Raw genomic sequence first — 20288 nt, forward strand, 5'->3', positions numbered from 1 at the left:
TGGCGGATTGATGATCAAGGCATGAACCCGGTTCATATCGCAGCCATGAAAGGGCAATGATGGGGTGTTGAAGGAGCTGCTTGAAGAGAGTCATATACCTGCTATGGAGAGACTGCATCGCGGGCAGACTGTGTTGCACCTTTGTGTGAAGCACGGTCAGCTTGTGACATTGAAGGTTTTGGTGGAGAAATTGGGAGAGCTTGTGTATGCAAAGGATGATGATGGGGAGACACTCTTGCATCTGGCTGTCAGGTGCAATCAAGTTGAGGTAATTAAGAACCAACTAACTCTTTTAATTATTTTTGTTGCGGTCATCATTTGAATTCGATAAGAAATTATATTTTGGTATTCATTATGACATATAGGTATGTGTTTCTCCTAGCTAATTGTTTCTTGAATTATAATGTAAAAAAAGCATCCGTGGTCTTATATATCTTACTCCCTTTGTCCCGACTAATTTGAGACAAAAAAATTTAACACAAAAATTTAAGAAAACTAGTATTTAGTGTGTTTGGTAAAATGTGAAAAGATGAATATATTCAAAAATAATTGTACAATCATATAAAAATTAATATGTATCAAGTTAATTTGAACTCTAGGAATTTAATAATGACCTGTCGAGATTTCATCGAATTATTTGCATGATTTTTTAGTAAAGAAAATGGATCGAAACTTGAAATAATTATTTGAAAGTTACACGATTATAATCAGGCAAGATTAACAAATGTAGATAAAAATAAATAAATTATATATATATAGGTAATAAAAAAAGTTGACCGAGCAAGGACCCAAGTTGGCTGGCCTCTAGAACCGTCCCTTCTTTCATAATGAATGAGTGCATGACTAGTAAAATATGCATTTTAAGATAGTAAAGACAAAAACTAGGTCCCTTGCTTCACAATAAAAAATAAGTTTATTTGTGAATTGTTCTTTAAAAAAATGATAATTCTCAATTAATATTAGATTTAGTCGTGAATTGCCTTATTTAAAAATTAATTTATAACTAATTTTTTTACCAATTTATAACCATATTAATGGGACAGAGGGGTTACTATTTCTTCCTAATTCTTGAATCTTTTAATTCTATCTTTTGTTTTTTTTTTCTTTTAATTCTAGAATATATTTTACAATATCCATACAAATTAAGTTTATTTAATTATTTATTTCAACATAAGTCACCCTTACATCATATTTATAATACGCCCTTGGTCCACTTACTTGATTCGTATTCCTTTTTTAATCGTCTCAACTAATTTGATAAAACTAGGTCCAATACATTGATAAGGTTTTTGTATGATGCAAATTCTCAGATGGCGTTTTCCTCTTTTGTTTTTTAGACGAGTACTCTTTTTCCTTTTCACGGTTTTTCCCACTGGGTTTTCTGTGAAAAGGTTTTAATGAGGCTCGGCCCTTAGTCTACTTCTTCTGTGCTTTCAAGGGTTGTTTTTAGGTTTTTTTCTTTTCTTTTTCTAATAAAATCGCAAATTCTCAGATGGCACAATATTTGGTGGCAAACAATAAAATAGAGAGGCTAACAAAGAATTCCATGGGCAAAACGGCGATGCATATCTTGCTAGAGTGCGCTCCAGAGACAAGTACGAATTCAGAAATGAAAGAAATCTTACGAAGTATGTCAAATCGGAAGGAACCGCTCGATCTCCACATGAAGATGACCGATATGACAATGGTTGTGGTGGCGCTGATAGCCGCGATGGCGTTCCAGGCGGCCGTCAGCCCCCCCGGCGGGGTGTGGCAGGACGACACGTCATCACACACGGCCGGGAAAGCAGTGATGGCGTCTGCTCATCCCAAGTTATACAAACACTTTGTTCGTGCTAACACCACCGCCTTCGTTTCATCTCTCATCTCAATCATATTCTCCACCACCGGAATGCCACTGAGAGAATTTGCCTTCTTTGGTATCGCCTTTTACGCGATGTGGGTGTCGGTGGCGGCCATCGGAGTGAGCTACGGAGCTTCCTTGATCATGACAAACCCCGCCCAGGCAAGACCAATTGGCCATATTGTTGCGATAGTAGTGTTTCTATTCGTCGGCATCATTGTATCAGTAATCGGCTACGCAGTTAAAGAGGAGCGGTCGTGGAAGAGAGAGGAACAGGAGCAGGAAGATAGACGCAGTAGTCTTAAAGTCCTTATTCGTCGCTTCTCAGGAAGGTCGGATTCTTCGGAACCGGTGCAGGCCGCCGCGTGAACCATTACCGGTGATTTCCGGCCTAGGCCTCCTCTCCTTTCGAGTATGGGTATCTGGGATTCGGGGCTTGACCCCCTGTTTCGATCAAGGGGAGGGGTAGCTGCGTCGCCCAAGCCGTGTGAGAATCCGGTGGGGGGATCATTACATGCTGAAGTCAGGGAGGAAGCTGGGAAGGTCTTGACGAGCGAGCTCAAGGATAGGCCGGTGTTTGAGGCCGATGATCAGTCTTATGGCTTCCTACTATTTTGGATCATAACTTGAGTTTTTTATGGATTTAGTGAGGGAGTGAGTTTCTTATTCATTTCCAATACTGCTCTCTATGAAGTCAACGTGTTTGAAATACATTTTGCATGTTTGAAATTTGAATATTGTTAAGAGTTTGCTTTGAATTAATGAAACTGAAACATATAATTACTTGAACACAATGTTGGGAAACATTACTTTTTTGAGCACATATGGCGGCTTCCATGGCGGATAGGTGCACCGTATTTGCTCTCTGTTACCTTCGCCACTTTCCACGAATTTAATGCATCTTGGCCGCGCGGAAGGAGAAGTGGACTGACAAGGATAGGATTAGGTTTCCGGCGAGTTTGGTGGTGAAGAAGGTGTGGGTCCCACCACCAAGAAAATAAAAAAATAAAAAATAAATAACAATAGTTAACGGTGTTAACTCTTCGTTAAGTCGGAGGGCTTAATTGGAGGAAATAGGTACTTTAGGGGTTTAGTTGATACACCCCTGTCCTGCTGTCCATAGGGTGTTAATAGCTACAGGGGCCTCTATGTTAGGGGTGAAATTGATACTTAACCCAAAAATAAAATACTTAATCTTTGTTTACGATAGTCGATAGTTATGTCTCTCACTGTTTTTGTTGGTACCATTTTACTATTTTCAACTCGTACCAAAGTTCCAAAGACATGTGTTTAGTATACACATGTAAATATTTTATATATATATATATAGGGAGAGGTTCAAATAAGAACCACTAAATAAAATTAGAACGGAGAACCATTTTAAGCCATTCGATCATCAAGATCTACGGTGGATGCATCATCTTGGTGAATGAATGCAGATCCTGGGTTCGAATCCTGAAGGGAACAAAAATTTTATTATTTTCGGATGCATTAAATTTAATAGCGAATGCATTAATTTATATAGGAGATGCATTGATTTTAATGGTTCTTATGTTCTCACAATAAGTGTGGTTCTCATTATAACTGCACCCTATATATATATATATATATTGTAATTAGTAATAATAAAGAAAAGCAATCATTTGAGGCTTACGAAATTCTTCTGTTTTGTCAAACTTTGATTCTATATCCTTGCACTCAACAAAATTGTATTGTATCTTCATATCAGTACTATCGAATGTGTCGGTCACACCAGTGTACTTTTTGGGAATCAATTCTTTTTCAGGATGTATGATATATAGGATATCATCCATAAACTTGTCTAACCTCTCCATTAGAGATTAAATATGTTTTATCCACCTCAACTTTTCGATCAAAATTATCTATATCTCCATAAAGTTATGCACAAGTGTTTTGTTAGTGGGAGTTATTAATTGGTGATCTTTTATATATCACATGAGAAAGATATGTTAGATGAATTGTGTTTTTATATCACTTAGCTGCTTATAAGATTACTCATAGGGTTATTCTACTTGAAAATTAATAACTATATTATGTGCAATTGGCGTTGTGGTTTATGATGTCAACATCACATTACTCTATCAATTTTGTTCAAATTAATGCCTTGTCTTCATCGTAATTGTCTATGTATTAGAATTTCATTGGCAAGTCTAATAGTTTCATGATCGAAAACACGCGTTTAACGACCGAAAATTTCGGTCGTTAATTTTGCGGCCTTAACGACCGATTTACGACCGTTTAACGACCGATTTTATTTATTATTTATTTTTATTTTTTAACGACCGAAAATTCGGTCACTAATTATTTTTTTAATATTTTAATATTTAATTTTTTTTAACGACCGAATTTTCGGTCGTTAAAATTAAAAAAACAATTAAAATAAAATATAAAAAATAATTTTTACGACCGAAAATTCGGACGTTAATATATATATATATATATATATATATATATATATATTTAAATATTTTTTTTTAAAAAAATTAATTTTTTTTAACGATCGAATTATTCGGTCGTTAATATTATTTTTAAATTTTTTTTAATTTTTTTTATTTTTTTAATATTTTTTAAATAAAAAAATATTTTTTTTAATTATTTTTTTTAAAGACCGAATTTTTCGGTCGTTAAAATTATTTTTATTTATTTTTTATTTTTTATTTTTTTATATTTTTTTATTTATTTTTATTTTTTTATTTTTTTATTTTTTTTATTAACGACCGAATAATCGGTCGTTAATTTTATTTTTTCAATTTTAAAAATTTTAAATTTCGTTTTTATTTTTATTTATTTTTATTTTTATTTTTTGATTATATATAAATATATATATAAATATTTAATTATTTTTTATTAATTTTCTATTTAATTATTTTTTTCAAATTATAGAGAATATTTTGAAAATGATTGTTATTTTCATAATATTATTCTATAAAAATAGATAATATTGATTATTAATAAAAATGTGATATTATTTGCAAATAATAATAAATTATTAGATTTATTATAATAAATTATTAGACTTATTATAATAAATTATTAGACTTATTAGATTTTCTAAATTATTAGATTCATTATTTTTAAAATATTAATAATTTTATTATTTTAAAATAATAAAATTATTTTTCAAATATTAATTTTATTAATATTGATTATTTGATTTAATAAATTCGATCGTATATTTATCGTCAATGTTTCGCCGACACCACAAATCTTAGTTATTATCTCGACATATTATAAGGTTATGAATGATTAATGATATTTTATATTGAATTAGAGTTTAAATGAATTAATAGGTACTATATATATCAATAATACGAGTGTTCTCTATTGGTGACTACTCGAAAGGAACTTCAAGGTTAAGCGTGCTTGATTTAGAGCACAAGTAATATGGGTGACCTACTGGGAAGTTCATCAAATGGTATGCAATTAAGGTCAAAATACATTAGAATTAGAAATACACTAAAAATACTTGTGGGATACAAAGATATATATAAAAATATATATATATATATATTTTTTTCGAAAAAAAAATATTTTTTTTATTAATTTTTAACGACCGAATTTTCGGTCGTTAAAAATAAAATTTCGGTCGTTATTTAAAAAAAATAAAAAAAATAATTTTTTTATTTATATTTTTTATTTTTTTTCTCTTTTTAACGACCGAAATTTCGGTCGTTAAAAATAAAAAATCGGTCGTTAAATTTAACAACAGAAAAAACGGTCGTTAAAACTCGGGCGACGATGCAAACAACGACCGAAAAAAACGGTCGTTAAATCGGTCGTTAAAAATATTAACGACCGATTTTTGGGTTTTAACGACCGAAATTTCGGTCGTTAGAGCCGCATTTTCTTGTAGTGACATTAATGTTAAGTTTTGTTTTATAATAAATTCATATAATAATTTTCATAACTTAATACTTAAATAAGCTAGTAATCGAAAATAACTTTAACCTCTATATAATATGTATAAAACTTAGCAAATTAACATACATACCTTGTTCTTCTATGGAGATGATCATCTGCATTCATACTTGTTGACAGTGATGAAGTAGTATTGAGATTCTTGTTACTAACGAAAGGTGGTGTTGCAATTATCTTTTTGATGTTTTGATGTCAGCCTGTCTCGCCTCTTGGAAAAAGTAGTGGATATTGCAATAGATCATAAATAATAATGTGTTATTCTATGTCTCTCACCTGAATGAGCATGAACCGTAGTATCTCCCTCTAATGGTATGTTATCATTATTACCTTCGATCCATCTGCACGTGGAGAATTATATACTATTGATCTAAGTTCACATCTTTTGAAATATGTAGTTGAACATTATCCATTGAAGGATAATCTTTCACTCTTCGGAAAAAAAATTGCATATGGATTGACTTCCAAAATTTTTATGAGATTCTTCAAAACTATTTTCGAGATATTTTGATTTTGCATTATGTTCATTCTGTTCTCTACCTCGTGTCATGTTCCATAAAATATAATTGAAAAAAGTCGGGGGTTGAATCTTGTGCTATCAATCCCGGAAGATCATGATAAACCTTTTTCTTGTGCTCGGAAAGAATAAATTCCTCGTTGAAGACATAAGCTCCTTACCCAATTTCACTCCAATGAAGTAAATGAGAATATACAATTGTATGAGCGGATATTTTTTCAGAAAATGAAAGTATAACCTTTCCATTATCGCAACAAAAAGTAGGAGGCTCGTATTGAAATTTTGTAGCTCCTACAAATGCAATCTGATACCTTTTTTTAATTCATTTAGTATAAAAGTCTTCTTTGTCGATTACCTCTGTAGCTATAATATCGCATATAAAATTAAAAGAAAATTAAGCAAAAAAATCTAATTCATGAAATTAAGATACAGTATAAGGACACTTGTTTGAGTTTAAGGACACATGTTTGAGATTGATCATGCTATATTGGCATTATATTTAAGATTTTTTTTTTTTTACCTGGAAGCGAGTTTGATGTAGACAAAAAATTCTGAATACTCATACTTCAGCACAAAGAAGAAAAATAACAAAAAATCAGTAATATTAATTAAATTGCGATTTTATTAAAGAAGGAAAAAAGAAAAAATCTAAACCCTTGAAAGCACAAGAAAGCAGACTAAGGGCCGAGCCTCGTTAAAACCTCTATAAGGAAAACCCAAAGGGAAAAACCTTATAGAGGGAAAAAGAGTACTCGTTTAAAACAGAGCCAGCAAAGGGAAAAGAGCGGAAAGGGACCGCTTCCAGAACTCCGGCCTAACCATCGCCATGAAGCAGACCCAGCTCGTTTCCCTAACAGAAAAAACAACAAAAAAACTCCAAAAAACAGAAACCCGAAAGGCCAAAAAAACCGGCCAGTACAAGAACAAAAGCAGCAGCAAAACAAACCTAAAGGCAGTTCCACCATCATCAACGAAGGAAACGGCAGGAACAAAGACCAAACCAAGGGTCTTGCCTGAAGACTCCTGTCGCTGGCAAAGGCATTGCCACGACGCAACCAACGGGACCCGACTCCATATGACCCAGTATCTAGCGCACCAGATAACTGAAAAAAACCATATGGAACATTCCCACACCATAACCACCAAAAGAAAACCATCAGAATGTGAATCATAAAAATCAGTAATATTAATTGAGGTTTGAATCATAATTGATTAAAATATGCACGCCTAATAGCAAACTTATTATCAAAAAACAAATTAAAAAAATAGCAAATATAGAATTGTGAGATGCATCGGATACCAAAAGATGACAAAAATTAGAAAATTAGAAAATTGAGGCATCATCCCCACCTTTAACGTATGTATACATTATAGAACCATTTAAATATAATGAATTGTTGCATCTATATATCTTGTATACTCATGAAACTTACATTCAACTATTCAAAGCTTCAAGCGAAAGTGCAACATAATTCAATCTAATGGAGAGTTACTTATCTTTGATGATAAACTTTTTAAGGTTTCAATCCGATTTACTTATCTTTATTGATAAAATAAGATTCCTCTTTTTCTTTTTTCTTTTATAATAGCTCTATTTATAATAATAAGATTCCCCTTCAGGAATAAATTTTACTTATTTTGACTCATGTTATTTTTAATTATAAAAAAATAAATGAATAATAATGCAAAAAAAAAAAACTAATATTGTGGCCCAACCATGGGTTCGATTGAATGTGCTAACGTAACTGTATTTGACGACAAAAATTGACATACAATAACACGAACTTTACCTATCTATAACAGCTGTAATTCTCTCCTGATAGATTGAAAATTAAAAAGGTTTACTGCCATAACATGAATATAAGAAATGTCAAGTGGTTTCGGATAGAATCATAGAACAACAAAGTCTACATCTCATGAAAAAGGAAAAAGAAATTGCACTCAATGAGGTAGAGAATCACACATTATTATCATAATGATAAGACACCTTTTAGTACCCAGATTGGGAGCAGAGATTGTATCTTCACCAAAAAAATTCACAGTTTTAGCATAATCATGCATGAATCTAGCACCGACATGCATCTCAAATTTCAATTACAACCCGACATTTTAAAAACCATCACGCCGGTAAGAACCAAATAGACATACAATAATAATTTAGACATACACCTGTAATTATCTCCTAAATCTTTCTCCGGCGAGTGCGGCAAACTTTCACTGAAATTAAAGTTTCATGAAAGTATTAATGAAAGATAAGATCTACGAGATGTTGTATGTATCAACTTAAAAAAATGGTAATATCCAGTAAATAAACAAATATACTTACGTGGTGAACCGCAGACCCCGTACACGTGGAGCCTCACACACAAGATGGTGGTGATGGTGTGTGTGTGAGTCGACGATGAGAGATGCTCGTACGTCCAGCAACCGCAAAAAAATTTGGATTCAAGTACAAGAATTGTGATTAGCGTGGGATTCTTCTATGTCAAATACTGCTCTAGAATTGTGATTGTGTGAGTGTGCATGTGAAGAGAAAGAGATCGAGTTGTGTTTGAGTGATTCAAACTAATCTATACTTACAAATAGGAGAATGAGAGAAAGATTAAAGATGGGATTTTGGGAAATCAACGAGATAACAGGATAAAGATAAGATTTTGGGAAAAAAGAATGATACAAAGAATTAAGGTTAGTGTAGGATAATAATAATAATAATAATAATAATAATAATAATAATAATAATAATAATAATAATAATAATAATAATAATAATAATAATAATAATAATAATAATAATAATAATAATAATAATAATAATTACATTATTACAAATGGGAAGAGACTAAAGATGAGATTTTGGGAAAAAAGAATGATTAGCATCGCTTAAAAATAATACAAAGTATTGTGATTAGTGTAGTACTAGTGTGTAACCCATCGAAATTCGACGGGTATTAATTGATGTTATAATTTATTAAAAAAATATAGAAATTAACACAAATAATATATTTATAATTGATCAATATTATTCAATAAAATAAGTATTAATATGACATAGATCTACGTAACATGTCAAATTAAAATAAAAAAGTATATTAAAGAGGACTTCCATCCACTCTAACATGACCTAGTAAAACATATATTCAAAAAATTGTCAAATGAACTTGAAAAATAATGCGTTATAATTAGGGATGGCAATCGGATACGGCAGGCACGGATAATGACTATCCATGCCCATACCCGCGAGCGAAGGCCGTATCCGCCACCCGACCCATAACCTACGACATACTCTCTACCACCGCGCCCGTCATCCGCAGATACCCGCCACCCGTCAGTTATCCTCTTCGTATCCGCCACCCGACCCGTGACCCACGACGGGTACTCTCTGCCACCCACACCCGTCACCCGCAAATACCCGCCACTCGTCGAGGTTCCGCTAACCCGCTACTCGTTGGATACTCGCCACCCGCAAACTTAAAAATATATATATAAATAGTGCACATATTAAATGATGGAATACTATAGCAGAAAAAAAAATATATATTATATATATTAAAAACATTGCACTTGTCAAAAATAAAAATAAAAATAAAGAACCTATTGGTGGAAGTAGAACCTCAATATTTATCCCACTCATTTATTCCGTCTAAATAATGAGCTTATTTACTTTTACACAATATAATAGAAAGGAATAACTGCATTAAATCAAACAATTCACAACTTTTACAGTAAAACTACAATAATCAGATGATCTATTTTTGCATAAACAATAAAATTATAACTATCATCAACTCTTAATAAATCCAGCCACCATATGAATACTCATCCGACAAAAAAGAAGCAAAAGATCAATTTTTTTTTGAAAGATCACAAATTAAGTTCTGCACGATCAACTCCTCCAATAACCTCAGCAACAAAGCTTCTCCACCCAGTAGTCTCAAGCTTCTACCCACGATCACTCAGAAAAGCCCCAAAAATCAATTCTTTTAAACCTGAAAAGATAATATACTATTCAATTCTTGAAAGAAAAACAAAAGAGAGAGAAAAATTGATTCTTGACATGTGTTCCTTTAAACTTGAGCCGCAACTGGGAAAGCAAGCCACCTAATACATTACTGTAAAAGAAACTAAAGTTATATTTATGCAATAAACAATATGATCCTCCCTTCCTAAATCAGATTCAATCTTCCAAATCCAGACAGGCCGCAACTTTTCTACACACATTCCATTCCTGCACTCTAATCTCAAGACACAATCATGATTAGCGAGATCCCAATGTCTTATTACATAAATCAAATCTTATTTGAGAGTTGGCATTTTACTTGAAATTAATGAGTGAGAATGCAAAGAAGCAGAGACAAGAAGCAGAAGAAGCTCCAAAGCAGTTGCTCACAGGCATTCTGCGCCACTTGCAGGCTCAGCGTGTCTTCTTCTCCCGAAGAAGCCGAAGCCGCAACGGATGAAGCTCAGACACTTCAACTTCATGCCTGTTTTTTAAGATTGTTGTTCTGTTCAAGTAGTAATAGAAGGCAGCTTCTACTTGTGCCAGTGCTTGATGTAAAATCACTTCTAGCATGTGCCCCTGCATATCCAAAGGCATATCCGAAGGCAGCTTCTTCCTGTCCATAAAAAGTTATCAAGAATCTGATCAACAAAAACGCATACAAAGATATCAAGAATCTTATCAACAAAAATGTGTATGCATATGCTGACTCGTATGATCTCAAGAATGATTTTATGCACTTTATCTCAGGTGCTAGCTGTGGAAGAACATCAAGAACATAAAAATTCAAATACCCTTATGCTTTCAGCAGCAAATCAACAGCATCTCTCATGCAATCTGATCACCATATCAACACAAAATTTTCACAATTATCACTTGTATGTATGTAGATAGATATAATCTTGCAGACACAAGCCTCTCAGACAGACTACTATTTTTAGGAATTAGCTTCTCATTTGCCTCCATCAGTGTCAGCATTGCCATCATGTGTAAAACAGACAGCAACTCGAACCACGAATTCGCTTCATGAATTTCCTGCTCATCACATATTCATCATCAACCTCAAAAAAATTTCAAGAATTTCAAAAGCTAATCAAAATGCTTTAAATTCTAACCTGTGTCTCTTCTCCTAATTCTCTCCATCTGAACTCCACCAACTCTTCATGCTCATATTCTATTTCATCATGTTAAATTCATCAAATAATAACTCTTCCATAAAGCCATCATCAAACATAAGTGCATACATTAAAAAGTGAGAAATTATGAACCTTTCTTTGTAAGGCCAATATTCGAGATTAGAATTAATAACAGTCATTAACAAAGTAATTTCAACAACTATACATTCAAGCTATCAACAAATCATTCTCACAGGGGAACCAATTAAAAACATATTCTGATTTCTATAGAAAAGGGGAGCACAAATTGACAACGTACTGAAACAAAAAATTGAATCAAAATAACCCCACAAAATCATCACTGTTACAGAAAAATCATCAATAATATCCAAATCATAGTAATGAGCTAAAGAAGAGCTCGAAAATGCCAAGACATAATTAAATAGATATCCAAAGAGATGACAATAAGATGCGCCGACTAATCTGTTTTTCCTTCTTGCTTCGATTGCTGCATCAAGTGAATAAGAAGTTAAGAAAAACACCACTCGCTAAATAGATCATCAAATACACAACAACTAAATAGTTAAAAATAGATAATAATTTATCTCAATAAATTATTCAATAAAGCTTGAACCTGATTCTTGATGTGTATGTAATAAAAATCTATCATTTATTTCAAGGCGTTTCAATAGCAAATAAGAAGAAAAAACGGAGCAAAAGATAGAAGAAAAGTAGTGTTGGCTGTAAAATTCAATGCGGCAATTTTTTTTATCATTGGAACTTCTGAATTTATAGCTAAAAATGTTGGTTATAAAGTTTCAATTGTTATACCTAAACCCTAAAAAAACTTGGCTGATTATTGATCGAAAGGTAAATCTTTCCAAAATTTGATCTTTCTAAAACTCAGCACTAATCATAATCAAATCAAATGTAATCTTTCCTCACATAATAAGTTTCCATTGTTAAACTTAAACCCTAAAAATTGGCTGATTATTGACCGAGAGATAAATCTTTCCAAAATTTTATCTTTCTAAAATTGAGCACTAATCATAGGTAAATGTAATCTTTCCTAATAGAATACTTACCATGGGGAATCGCAACGGAGGGAGGGGAATGTCTGGTGTGAGAGACGGGGAGAGGGGAACGGGAACAGGCCGTACAGGAGGAAGGAGCGGCGGTGCCGATGTCTGGTGTGAGAGACGGGGAGGGGGAACGGGAACATGCCGTACTGGAGGAAGGAGCGGCGGTGCCAACTTGAGGCCGGAGTGCAGCGAATCGCAGCGGAGGGAGGGAATGTCTGGTGTGAGAGACAGGGCCGTACCGGAGGAAGGAGCGTCGATGCCGATGTCTGGTGTGAGAGACGGGGAGGGGGAACGGGAACAGGTCGTACTGGAGGAAGGAGCGGCGGTGCAGACTTGAGGCCGGAGTGTAGACCCGGCGGAGTACAGTGAATGGCGGCGGAGGGAGGGGAATGTATGGTGAGAGAGACGGGGAGGGGAAAGGGGAATCAGATTTGATAATTGGGAGGATTTGATAATCGGGTGAGAAAAATATTTAATTTGTGTTTTTAAAATTAAAATGAAATAAGCCATGTAAGATGTAGAACGCCACGTAGGATGTATATTTTAACCTCAAAGGCTCTAGAATTGCTGGGATTTTGAATGGTGAATTTTTAGATATGCCACGTAGGACCCCGGATTAAGGAGAGCGCATGATTCCTTAATCGTATTATAAATGAAATAAGCCATGTAAGATGTAGAACGCCACGTAGGATGTATATTTTAACCTCAAAGGCTCTAGAATTGCTGGGATTTTGAATGATGAATTTTTAGATATGCCACGTAGGACCCCGAATTAAGGAGAGCGCATGATTCCTTAATCGTATTATATATTTGATTTGATGATTGATGATTGTGAATGATTAGACGGGGATTTTATTTCAAAAGCCCAAATAAAATTGTCTCAAGTTTTTATTCACAGCCCAGTAGCTATTATTTATTTGGGCCAACAGGCTGTTAAGAGAATATATAGTAAAGAAGCCCAATTCTTTTTCTTATTAATAAATCAGGTAGCCTCTAATTAGATTGAGCTTGTCAAATAGATTCATTAAGCCAACTTAGCTATTTGAAGAAAACGTATCCTTCAGCTTTTCACGCAGCTACTAAAAAAAAACGACTCCAATCTGTATAAATCTCTCCTCCCTAACGTTCAACCATTTTTCCTCATTCTGCAAATATTAAAATACCGGCTTAATTTTACTTAGCTTAGGTCGGGCTGTGACACTTGTGTTGAAATTGTTAAAAGAAAATATGATTTTAATTTTCGGATTGTAATCTATGATTTTGACCAGAGAAATCAAGGTTGCTCCCTGTTTTACAGAAAATCAAGTTTTGCCCAGAGTTTGAGTGAGTTGGGGCTAGGTTTCTTGTGTTGTTGCTGTGTTGATGTTGCTTGGCAGGGGCAGTAGCTGCTGATTGTAGTTGAACGGCTGATATCCAGGTTACTTGCCGGAAATTAAGAAGAAAGGGAAAAAGAAGAGGGATTTGGGATTTGAGAATAGCAGTTAGGATTTACTTAAAAAAAGTGTAGAGAGAGATGATCGAAAGAGTGAGAGAATAGAGACTTAAAAAAAGTGTTTTGTGTTTTTATGATGATGAATAGAGGGTCCATTTTTATCGTTTTGCCGTAGACCCATTTTTCATCAGAAACAGCCTTGCCATGACGGACCAATTACTATCACTCTTTAATTACGGTATCATTAGGCAAATGATAGGTGTACTTTTTACTCCGTTGAGTGTTAGGTGCAAAGAATTATGAGTTTTGTTGCAACACGATTGTAAGTAAGTAAAACGTGATTTGTCCGGTAGAATCCGTATGAATCCTAGGAAGAGATTGATTTCAACAATGCTAATTTCCATCCAAACATTCAACAAAGTCAATTCAAAATTTTACAATCAGCACACATCTATCGATCATGCAAGTAACTCAAAGTTTAAGAAGTAACAAAATAGTAATGTAAGTAATTCGATCAGACCCAATTCTCGGCTAGAAGTGAATTCCCTAATGTGATCGCCTTTATAATCAATATCACCATTTTTCACAGTTTGTGTGCTACAATAATTTAAAATAATTTCATATTTACTTATTTCTTTTTTCAAAGCATTGCTACAAATTACAACAGCTCGATTGGCGGTATGACCACTCTTCGATACAGATCATTGAATTAGTCGAGTGCAATCCTTTAGCTGCCGCTTGTGCCAAAGAATTAAAAGATAAGTTTTCCTTTCGCCTTCTCGTCGAATCTTCTTTTTGAGCTCAACGGACTCTGCAACTTGCCTAACAGGTTAGTCTTACTCTTTTGTAATATTACGTCTTAATGTTTTACCACTGATTATAGTTAATTCAATAGTTGTCACTAATAGAATTTTATTAAAAATTATATTACCCCATGAAATCTAACCTCTCGATTAGTATGAGTAGGTTCATACAAGTAATTACATTTTTGAATAAAAAAGGAATCAAATTCGAGATTTAATGTATTCCTGATTCACCACCCATTTACCCCCTTCATCTTCATCTCTCTTTTTCGGCCACCATTACTGAGGAAGAAGTAAGAGTTCCGACCAACAAGAAATTTCCCTCACTTACAGAGGCCGTGATTCATCTATATTCGTCGAAAGTTCCGGCAATCGAACAAGGTTTGAGAGTCTACCTTTATTTATTTATTTTTATTTTTTTTATATACTCCATATTTCGATGAACAAATATTTTGAACAAATTTTGCAAATTTGGTGATGTGGAGTAAGATTTGTTCATCTACGGCCTTCTTTCTTTTCGGTGGATAGTAGGGAGATTTTTTTATATGAATATTGTTGCTTTATTTTTTGCAAAGTCGGGTGAGTGTATGTATTTAACATTGTTTACTTTTTGCAATTTGTTTATATGAACATTATTGATTGTAGGGAGATTTGTTTCGATGAATGTATGTATTTTTTGCAAAGCAATGATTTTTTGTTCTTCGGTGGGTTTTTTTTTTTATGTCCAGTGAGTATTTTCTGGCCAACATGTCACTATGTGGTTGAAGCATTTTTTCTTTAGACTTGCAATTAAGGTTTTGCCGTCAATTATTTCTGAAAAGTCTACAAAAAATAGTCCATTAATTTTTGCCATTTTTGGATGTCCACAAAAATTAGTCTCTTTCTATTTTTGAAAACTACTTATCACGTGGCTTCTCATTCTTCACTCACAATACAATTAATTGTTATCATAAATTATACTTTTAAATGAGACCCTTTATCCACTCACAATACAATAACTGTTTCTATTCAAACATGTGACATCCACCTTTAGAGCTATTTTTTGTGGATGAATGAAATATTATTTAATTCATTCTGTTTTAATGTTTTTTAGTAACTGATTGCCAGCTACATACATCTAGTTTAAGTAAGATTCAAATAAATGCAGTAGTTTCTCTCTTAATATTTTGTGGGTCGGGTTAATAATAAGATATCTAATTTAGGTCAACTTTAAATAAATATACATTTTTTTATTTTAAAATAATTTATTTGGTACTCTATTTTAATAAATAAAATATTACAAAATTATGTAATAATATATTTCCGTCGAATTTAGGTATTTGCTAAACAAATTAAGGTTATTCATACAAAAAAAAAAATTATAAGGTTAGAAATGGTATTGGAAAACATTCTAGTTTTATATCAAAGAAACAGGTCATTTGATAAAGCATTGACTTTTCCAAACGTGTCATTGTTTGTGGTCAGAAAATGAGCGCAGCGACAGAAATTCATGATCTAATCGAAGAAGTTTAAGCACATAAATTTCCAAAAAGGAAGAGAAACTAATTGAGTTATTTAAATAGAAGGACTTGTACGTGTGGAGCTTACAGTAATGAATTGAAGCAACCAAAGCTCAAAGTTTTATAAGCTTACAAAACAAAAGGTCTAAACTCGTAACTAACAATCTTGGATGATTCTAAGAATAACTCACTATATAACTTCAAAGTTGGGACTTGCCAAGCTCTGCAGTCTTTTGTGTGCTTTTGGAACTAAAGCTCGAACATGAAGGTCAAGTTGTTCTCCATATAAATCCTCTTGTTCTTCTAATATCCTTTTAGCTGACACTACCGCTGATTCACTACAAAATCTCAAATCAATTGATTTCAGCATTGCTATTTCTCCAACTTCTGAAGGGATCTCCTCCAATTTATCCAAACATACAAGACGAAGCTCCTGGAGAACTGGAAAGTGAGAGCTCTCTGCCATCGTCCAATTTTCTAGACCACGACATTCGTTCAATTCTAGTAGCTTGAGGCTTCGGAATTGGCCCTCGATAGTGTCCCACTTGCCTGTTTTGAATCTACCATGATGTAATACTAACTTCTGAAGAAGGGGTAACCACCCTATCTTTTCCAGTATCTCTTCCAACTCTACATTATGAGAGTACAAGAGAGATAAGTTGAACTTCTTGAGGGAGTGTGGGAAACTAATCCTCTGCAAATACTCTTCATTATATCCATAATCGATGCTGCAGGAGAAGTTTTCCAATTTACTCAGACACTCAAGATAGCTAAAAGAGTTTGCTCTCTCCATTTGTTTCACTTTACTCAAACCCTTCATACATTCCCTTTGGTATGTTAGATGCAATTTCTTGACATTGGGAATTCTCTTAACCACCTCCTCATTCAAATTCAAATTTCCTACTCCTCTGACCGTTTGTAGATTTTCCATGATAACCATCTCACTCGGAGGATCTGGGAGAATCACTTCTTTTTTCACAAACTCGAGATGCCTAAGTTGATGCAACGTTCCAAATCTCAATCGGCGCAACCTTCCAACCACGTGACTTACGTTCCCATGGCATTGCAACATACTTTTCGGGTGAAGACCCGTAAACTATTAACGTGGACAGATTCCAAAGCAAATTGATTGAAGACGGGAATTTGGATGTCCAATCAACTTTAATAGCAAGGTGCCGTGAGTTCACCAATTGGAAAGCATCGCCTAAATGTAAACCATGTCCATATCCATTATATGATTTGAATGTTCTCAACAATCTGAAATTGTGAGGCATATCAAAACTTTTCCCCTCCCCAACACATATTATAGAACGAGCATGTGGCAAAGATCCTAAGACTTCCCTTATTACCCATTTACTAGCATTTTGAAAAACAAACCGACGATGTAGGTAATCTATGACTGGAGGAGACTCATCTATGATAATATTATACTTATTTTTGAGTACTAAAGGAGACTTTTGTATGATACGATAAAACCTCTCTGTTTTAACTTCTTTCAAGCACACGTCCCTCAACAAATCATGAATCTTAAAAAACTTTACATTTCCACTAAGCCCCAACTTATCAACTATTATGAGATTTCTATCCACCAACTCCCTCAAGTACTCTTCTGCTATTGTTTCCAAGCATTTGCCAGTACTCGTCGGTTTCAAGAATCCTTCTGAAACCCATAGCTTCTTCAGCATTAATGACGCACGAATTGAATGATCTTCCTCAAAAACACCCATATACAAAAAACATGGCTTCAAATAGTTGGGTAGATACGTATAGCTCATTCTCAATATTTTCAAGCAAAATTCATGATTATTCGTAATCCCAATTGAATTTAAATTTCGCTTTATACGGACCCAATATTCTCTAGTGCGCTTAGATTTCGCCAAAAGGCCTCCAATTGTAGCAATTGATAAAGGAAGACCTTTACAATTTGCTACAATATCCTTTCCAATATCCTCCAACTCTCGAGGAACACTTTCTCCCCCAAACACAGTCTTACAGAACAAATCCCAACTACTAGCCTCATCTAGAAATTTCATACCAACGCCATAAGACTCTCTCAACTGCGAAGTCAAGTTTGACATCCTAGTTGTTATAATAATTCGACTCCCATCATTGCAATCAGGAAAGGAAGACCTGATCTTGTCCCACACCTCTATACTCCACATATCATCCATAATTACGAGATACCTCCTACCCCATAAATACTGGTATAGTTTTAATCCCAATTCGCCCTCACTCAGATCATCACTACATGAATTTCCACTTGCTTGGAAAAGAACTTCTCTAAGTGTTTCTCTCGCATTATAAGTCTGAGAAATTGTAGTCCAAGCACAAATATCAAAATGCTCTTTAACAAGCGCATGCTGAAATACATGTCGGGCAAGAGTTGTCTTACCAATGCCGCCCATCCCCATAATTGGGATGATTTGGCGACTGAGTTGACCTCCGGCGAGCTTATCCAGCACTTGAAGTAACACCTCGTTGAAGCCCACCATCATGCTTTCCTTCACAGTGGAAGAGGAGGCAGCATGAGTTGAGGAGACCTTCCTCTGCAGTTGAGCTACTGCTGCAATCTCCATGGCTTCCTTCTTGATAACAGTGGAAGAGGAGGCAGCATGAGTTGAGGAGACCTTTCTCTGCAGTTGATCAGCTGCGGTTGCAATCTCCATGGCTTCCTTCTTGATCAAATTCATTTCTTCTATCACTTGTTGTAGATCGTGATAGAAGTCCTCCTCAATAGTTACGCATTTACACAGAGCTCGAAACAAGTTGATAAAACTGGACATCCTCCCACGAATTGTGGATCGGTTATCAATTTGAAGCACAATTTGGGATTCGATGACATCCTCAGCTGCATAAACTGCATTAGCAATGCGATGCTCCAATGGATACGCTTCATGCTCATCGGCAACTGGGGAAATATAAGCATCAAGACAATCCTGCAAGAAAGTAACAATTTCAGTGAGAGGTTCAACTTGTTGTTTGTGGATAGAAATTGGAGGGGAAGGATGTTTTTCAAGCCGATCTATGATATGCATAAGAGAAACCAAAGCTCCATAAGCTGCCATGGTTAACTCTTTGAATAATGTATATATTTATGGGAAATGTGAAAGAAAATATGTGAGATGATATTTGAGAGGTGAAAGAAGACAACCAATCTTTTATGCAAAGATGAACGAAGATGAAAGATGACAATTAACCAATCTGGTATTATGATTCCACAATTGAGAATTGAAACTTTTTATAGCAGAAATAGTTGAACAAGTCATCGGCAACATTATTGAAATTAATAAAATATGCTGCAGTCTTACTAAATTACTAGTGCAACTATTCATTAAAAAAAAGTTTTAAATATCAAATAAGCCCCTAATTAATGGAGGCCCTTATTACGTTTAGTACCCTATGGGCAAGGGGTGTCAACTAAGCCCCTGAAGTACCCAATTTCCTCCAATTAAGTCCTCCGACTTAACGAAGAGTTAACACAGTTAACTTTTTAATTTTTTTAATTTTTTAACACCTTTTTTTCTTCATCAAACTCGTCGGAATCCTAATCCTATCCTTGTCCGCCCACTTCTTCTTCTGTCTCTGCCTCTACCAGTCGTGGCCAACGATTCGACATAATCGAACGTCATTGACTCGCACACCATTGGAAGCTCCTGATCCATCTTCAAAGTGCCGCAGAGCTTCGTCGACATCAACGGCCGCTGCTACTTCCCGCACATCGACGTCTCCGTCGGTCCCTTCCACCACGGCGATTCCCGCCTCCGCATGATCGAGGAGCACAAGTGGCGGTTCCTCGACGCTCTGCTCAAGCGCCGCCGGATAAGCCTCGAGGATTTGCTCCAAGCCGTGCAGCCGCTTGAAGCTTGAGCGAGAGAGTGTTACTTCGCTGATATTCATTTCTCCGTCGACGAATTCGTCGAGATTTTGGTCGTTGATGGTTGCTTCATGATCGAATTGTTCAGGAAATCCTATCCTTGTTGGTGGTCTGGTACATCTCGCTGCACTCGAAGCCGTACTTGGCGTCGTCATCCGTGGAGACGGCGGTTTCGAAACTCCTGACCGCA

General features: G+C 34.7%; 2 protein-coding genes across 2 annotated transcripts in view; one reads left to right on the forward strand and one right to left on the reverse strand.

Annotated features, from left to right (window-relative positions):
* The window catches only part of LOC130995177 (ankyrin repeat-containing protein At5g02620-like), a gene marked incomplete in the record, with an annotated part of 23718 nt that extends 21144 nt beyond the window's left edge, over positions 1-2574 (forward strand). The window contains 1 exon segment of the mRNA XM_057920330.1: positions 1727-2574. Coding sequence (XP_057776313.1) covers positions 1727-2212 — 486 coding nt within the window.
* Positions 2575-17216: 14642 nt separating this feature from the next.
* Positions 17217-19289, reverse strand: LOC130994523 (putative late blight resistance protein homolog R1B-17). Its single transcript, XM_057919567.1, has one exon. It carries the CDS (start codon positions 19287-19289, stop codon positions 17217-17219), a length of 2073 nt encoding a protein of 690 aa, XP_057775550.1.
* Between the last annotated feature and the right edge of the window lie 999 nt (positions 19290-20288).

The sequence above is a fragment of the Salvia miltiorrhiza genome, chromosome 7 (genome assembly GCF_028751815.1).
Source record: "Salvia miltiorrhiza cultivar Shanhuang (shh) chromosome 7, IMPLAD_Smil_shh, whole genome shotgun sequence".
NCBI classification, from domain to species: Eukaryota; Viridiplantae; Streptophyta; class Magnoliopsida; order Lamiales; family Lamiaceae; genus Salvia; species Salvia miltiorrhiza.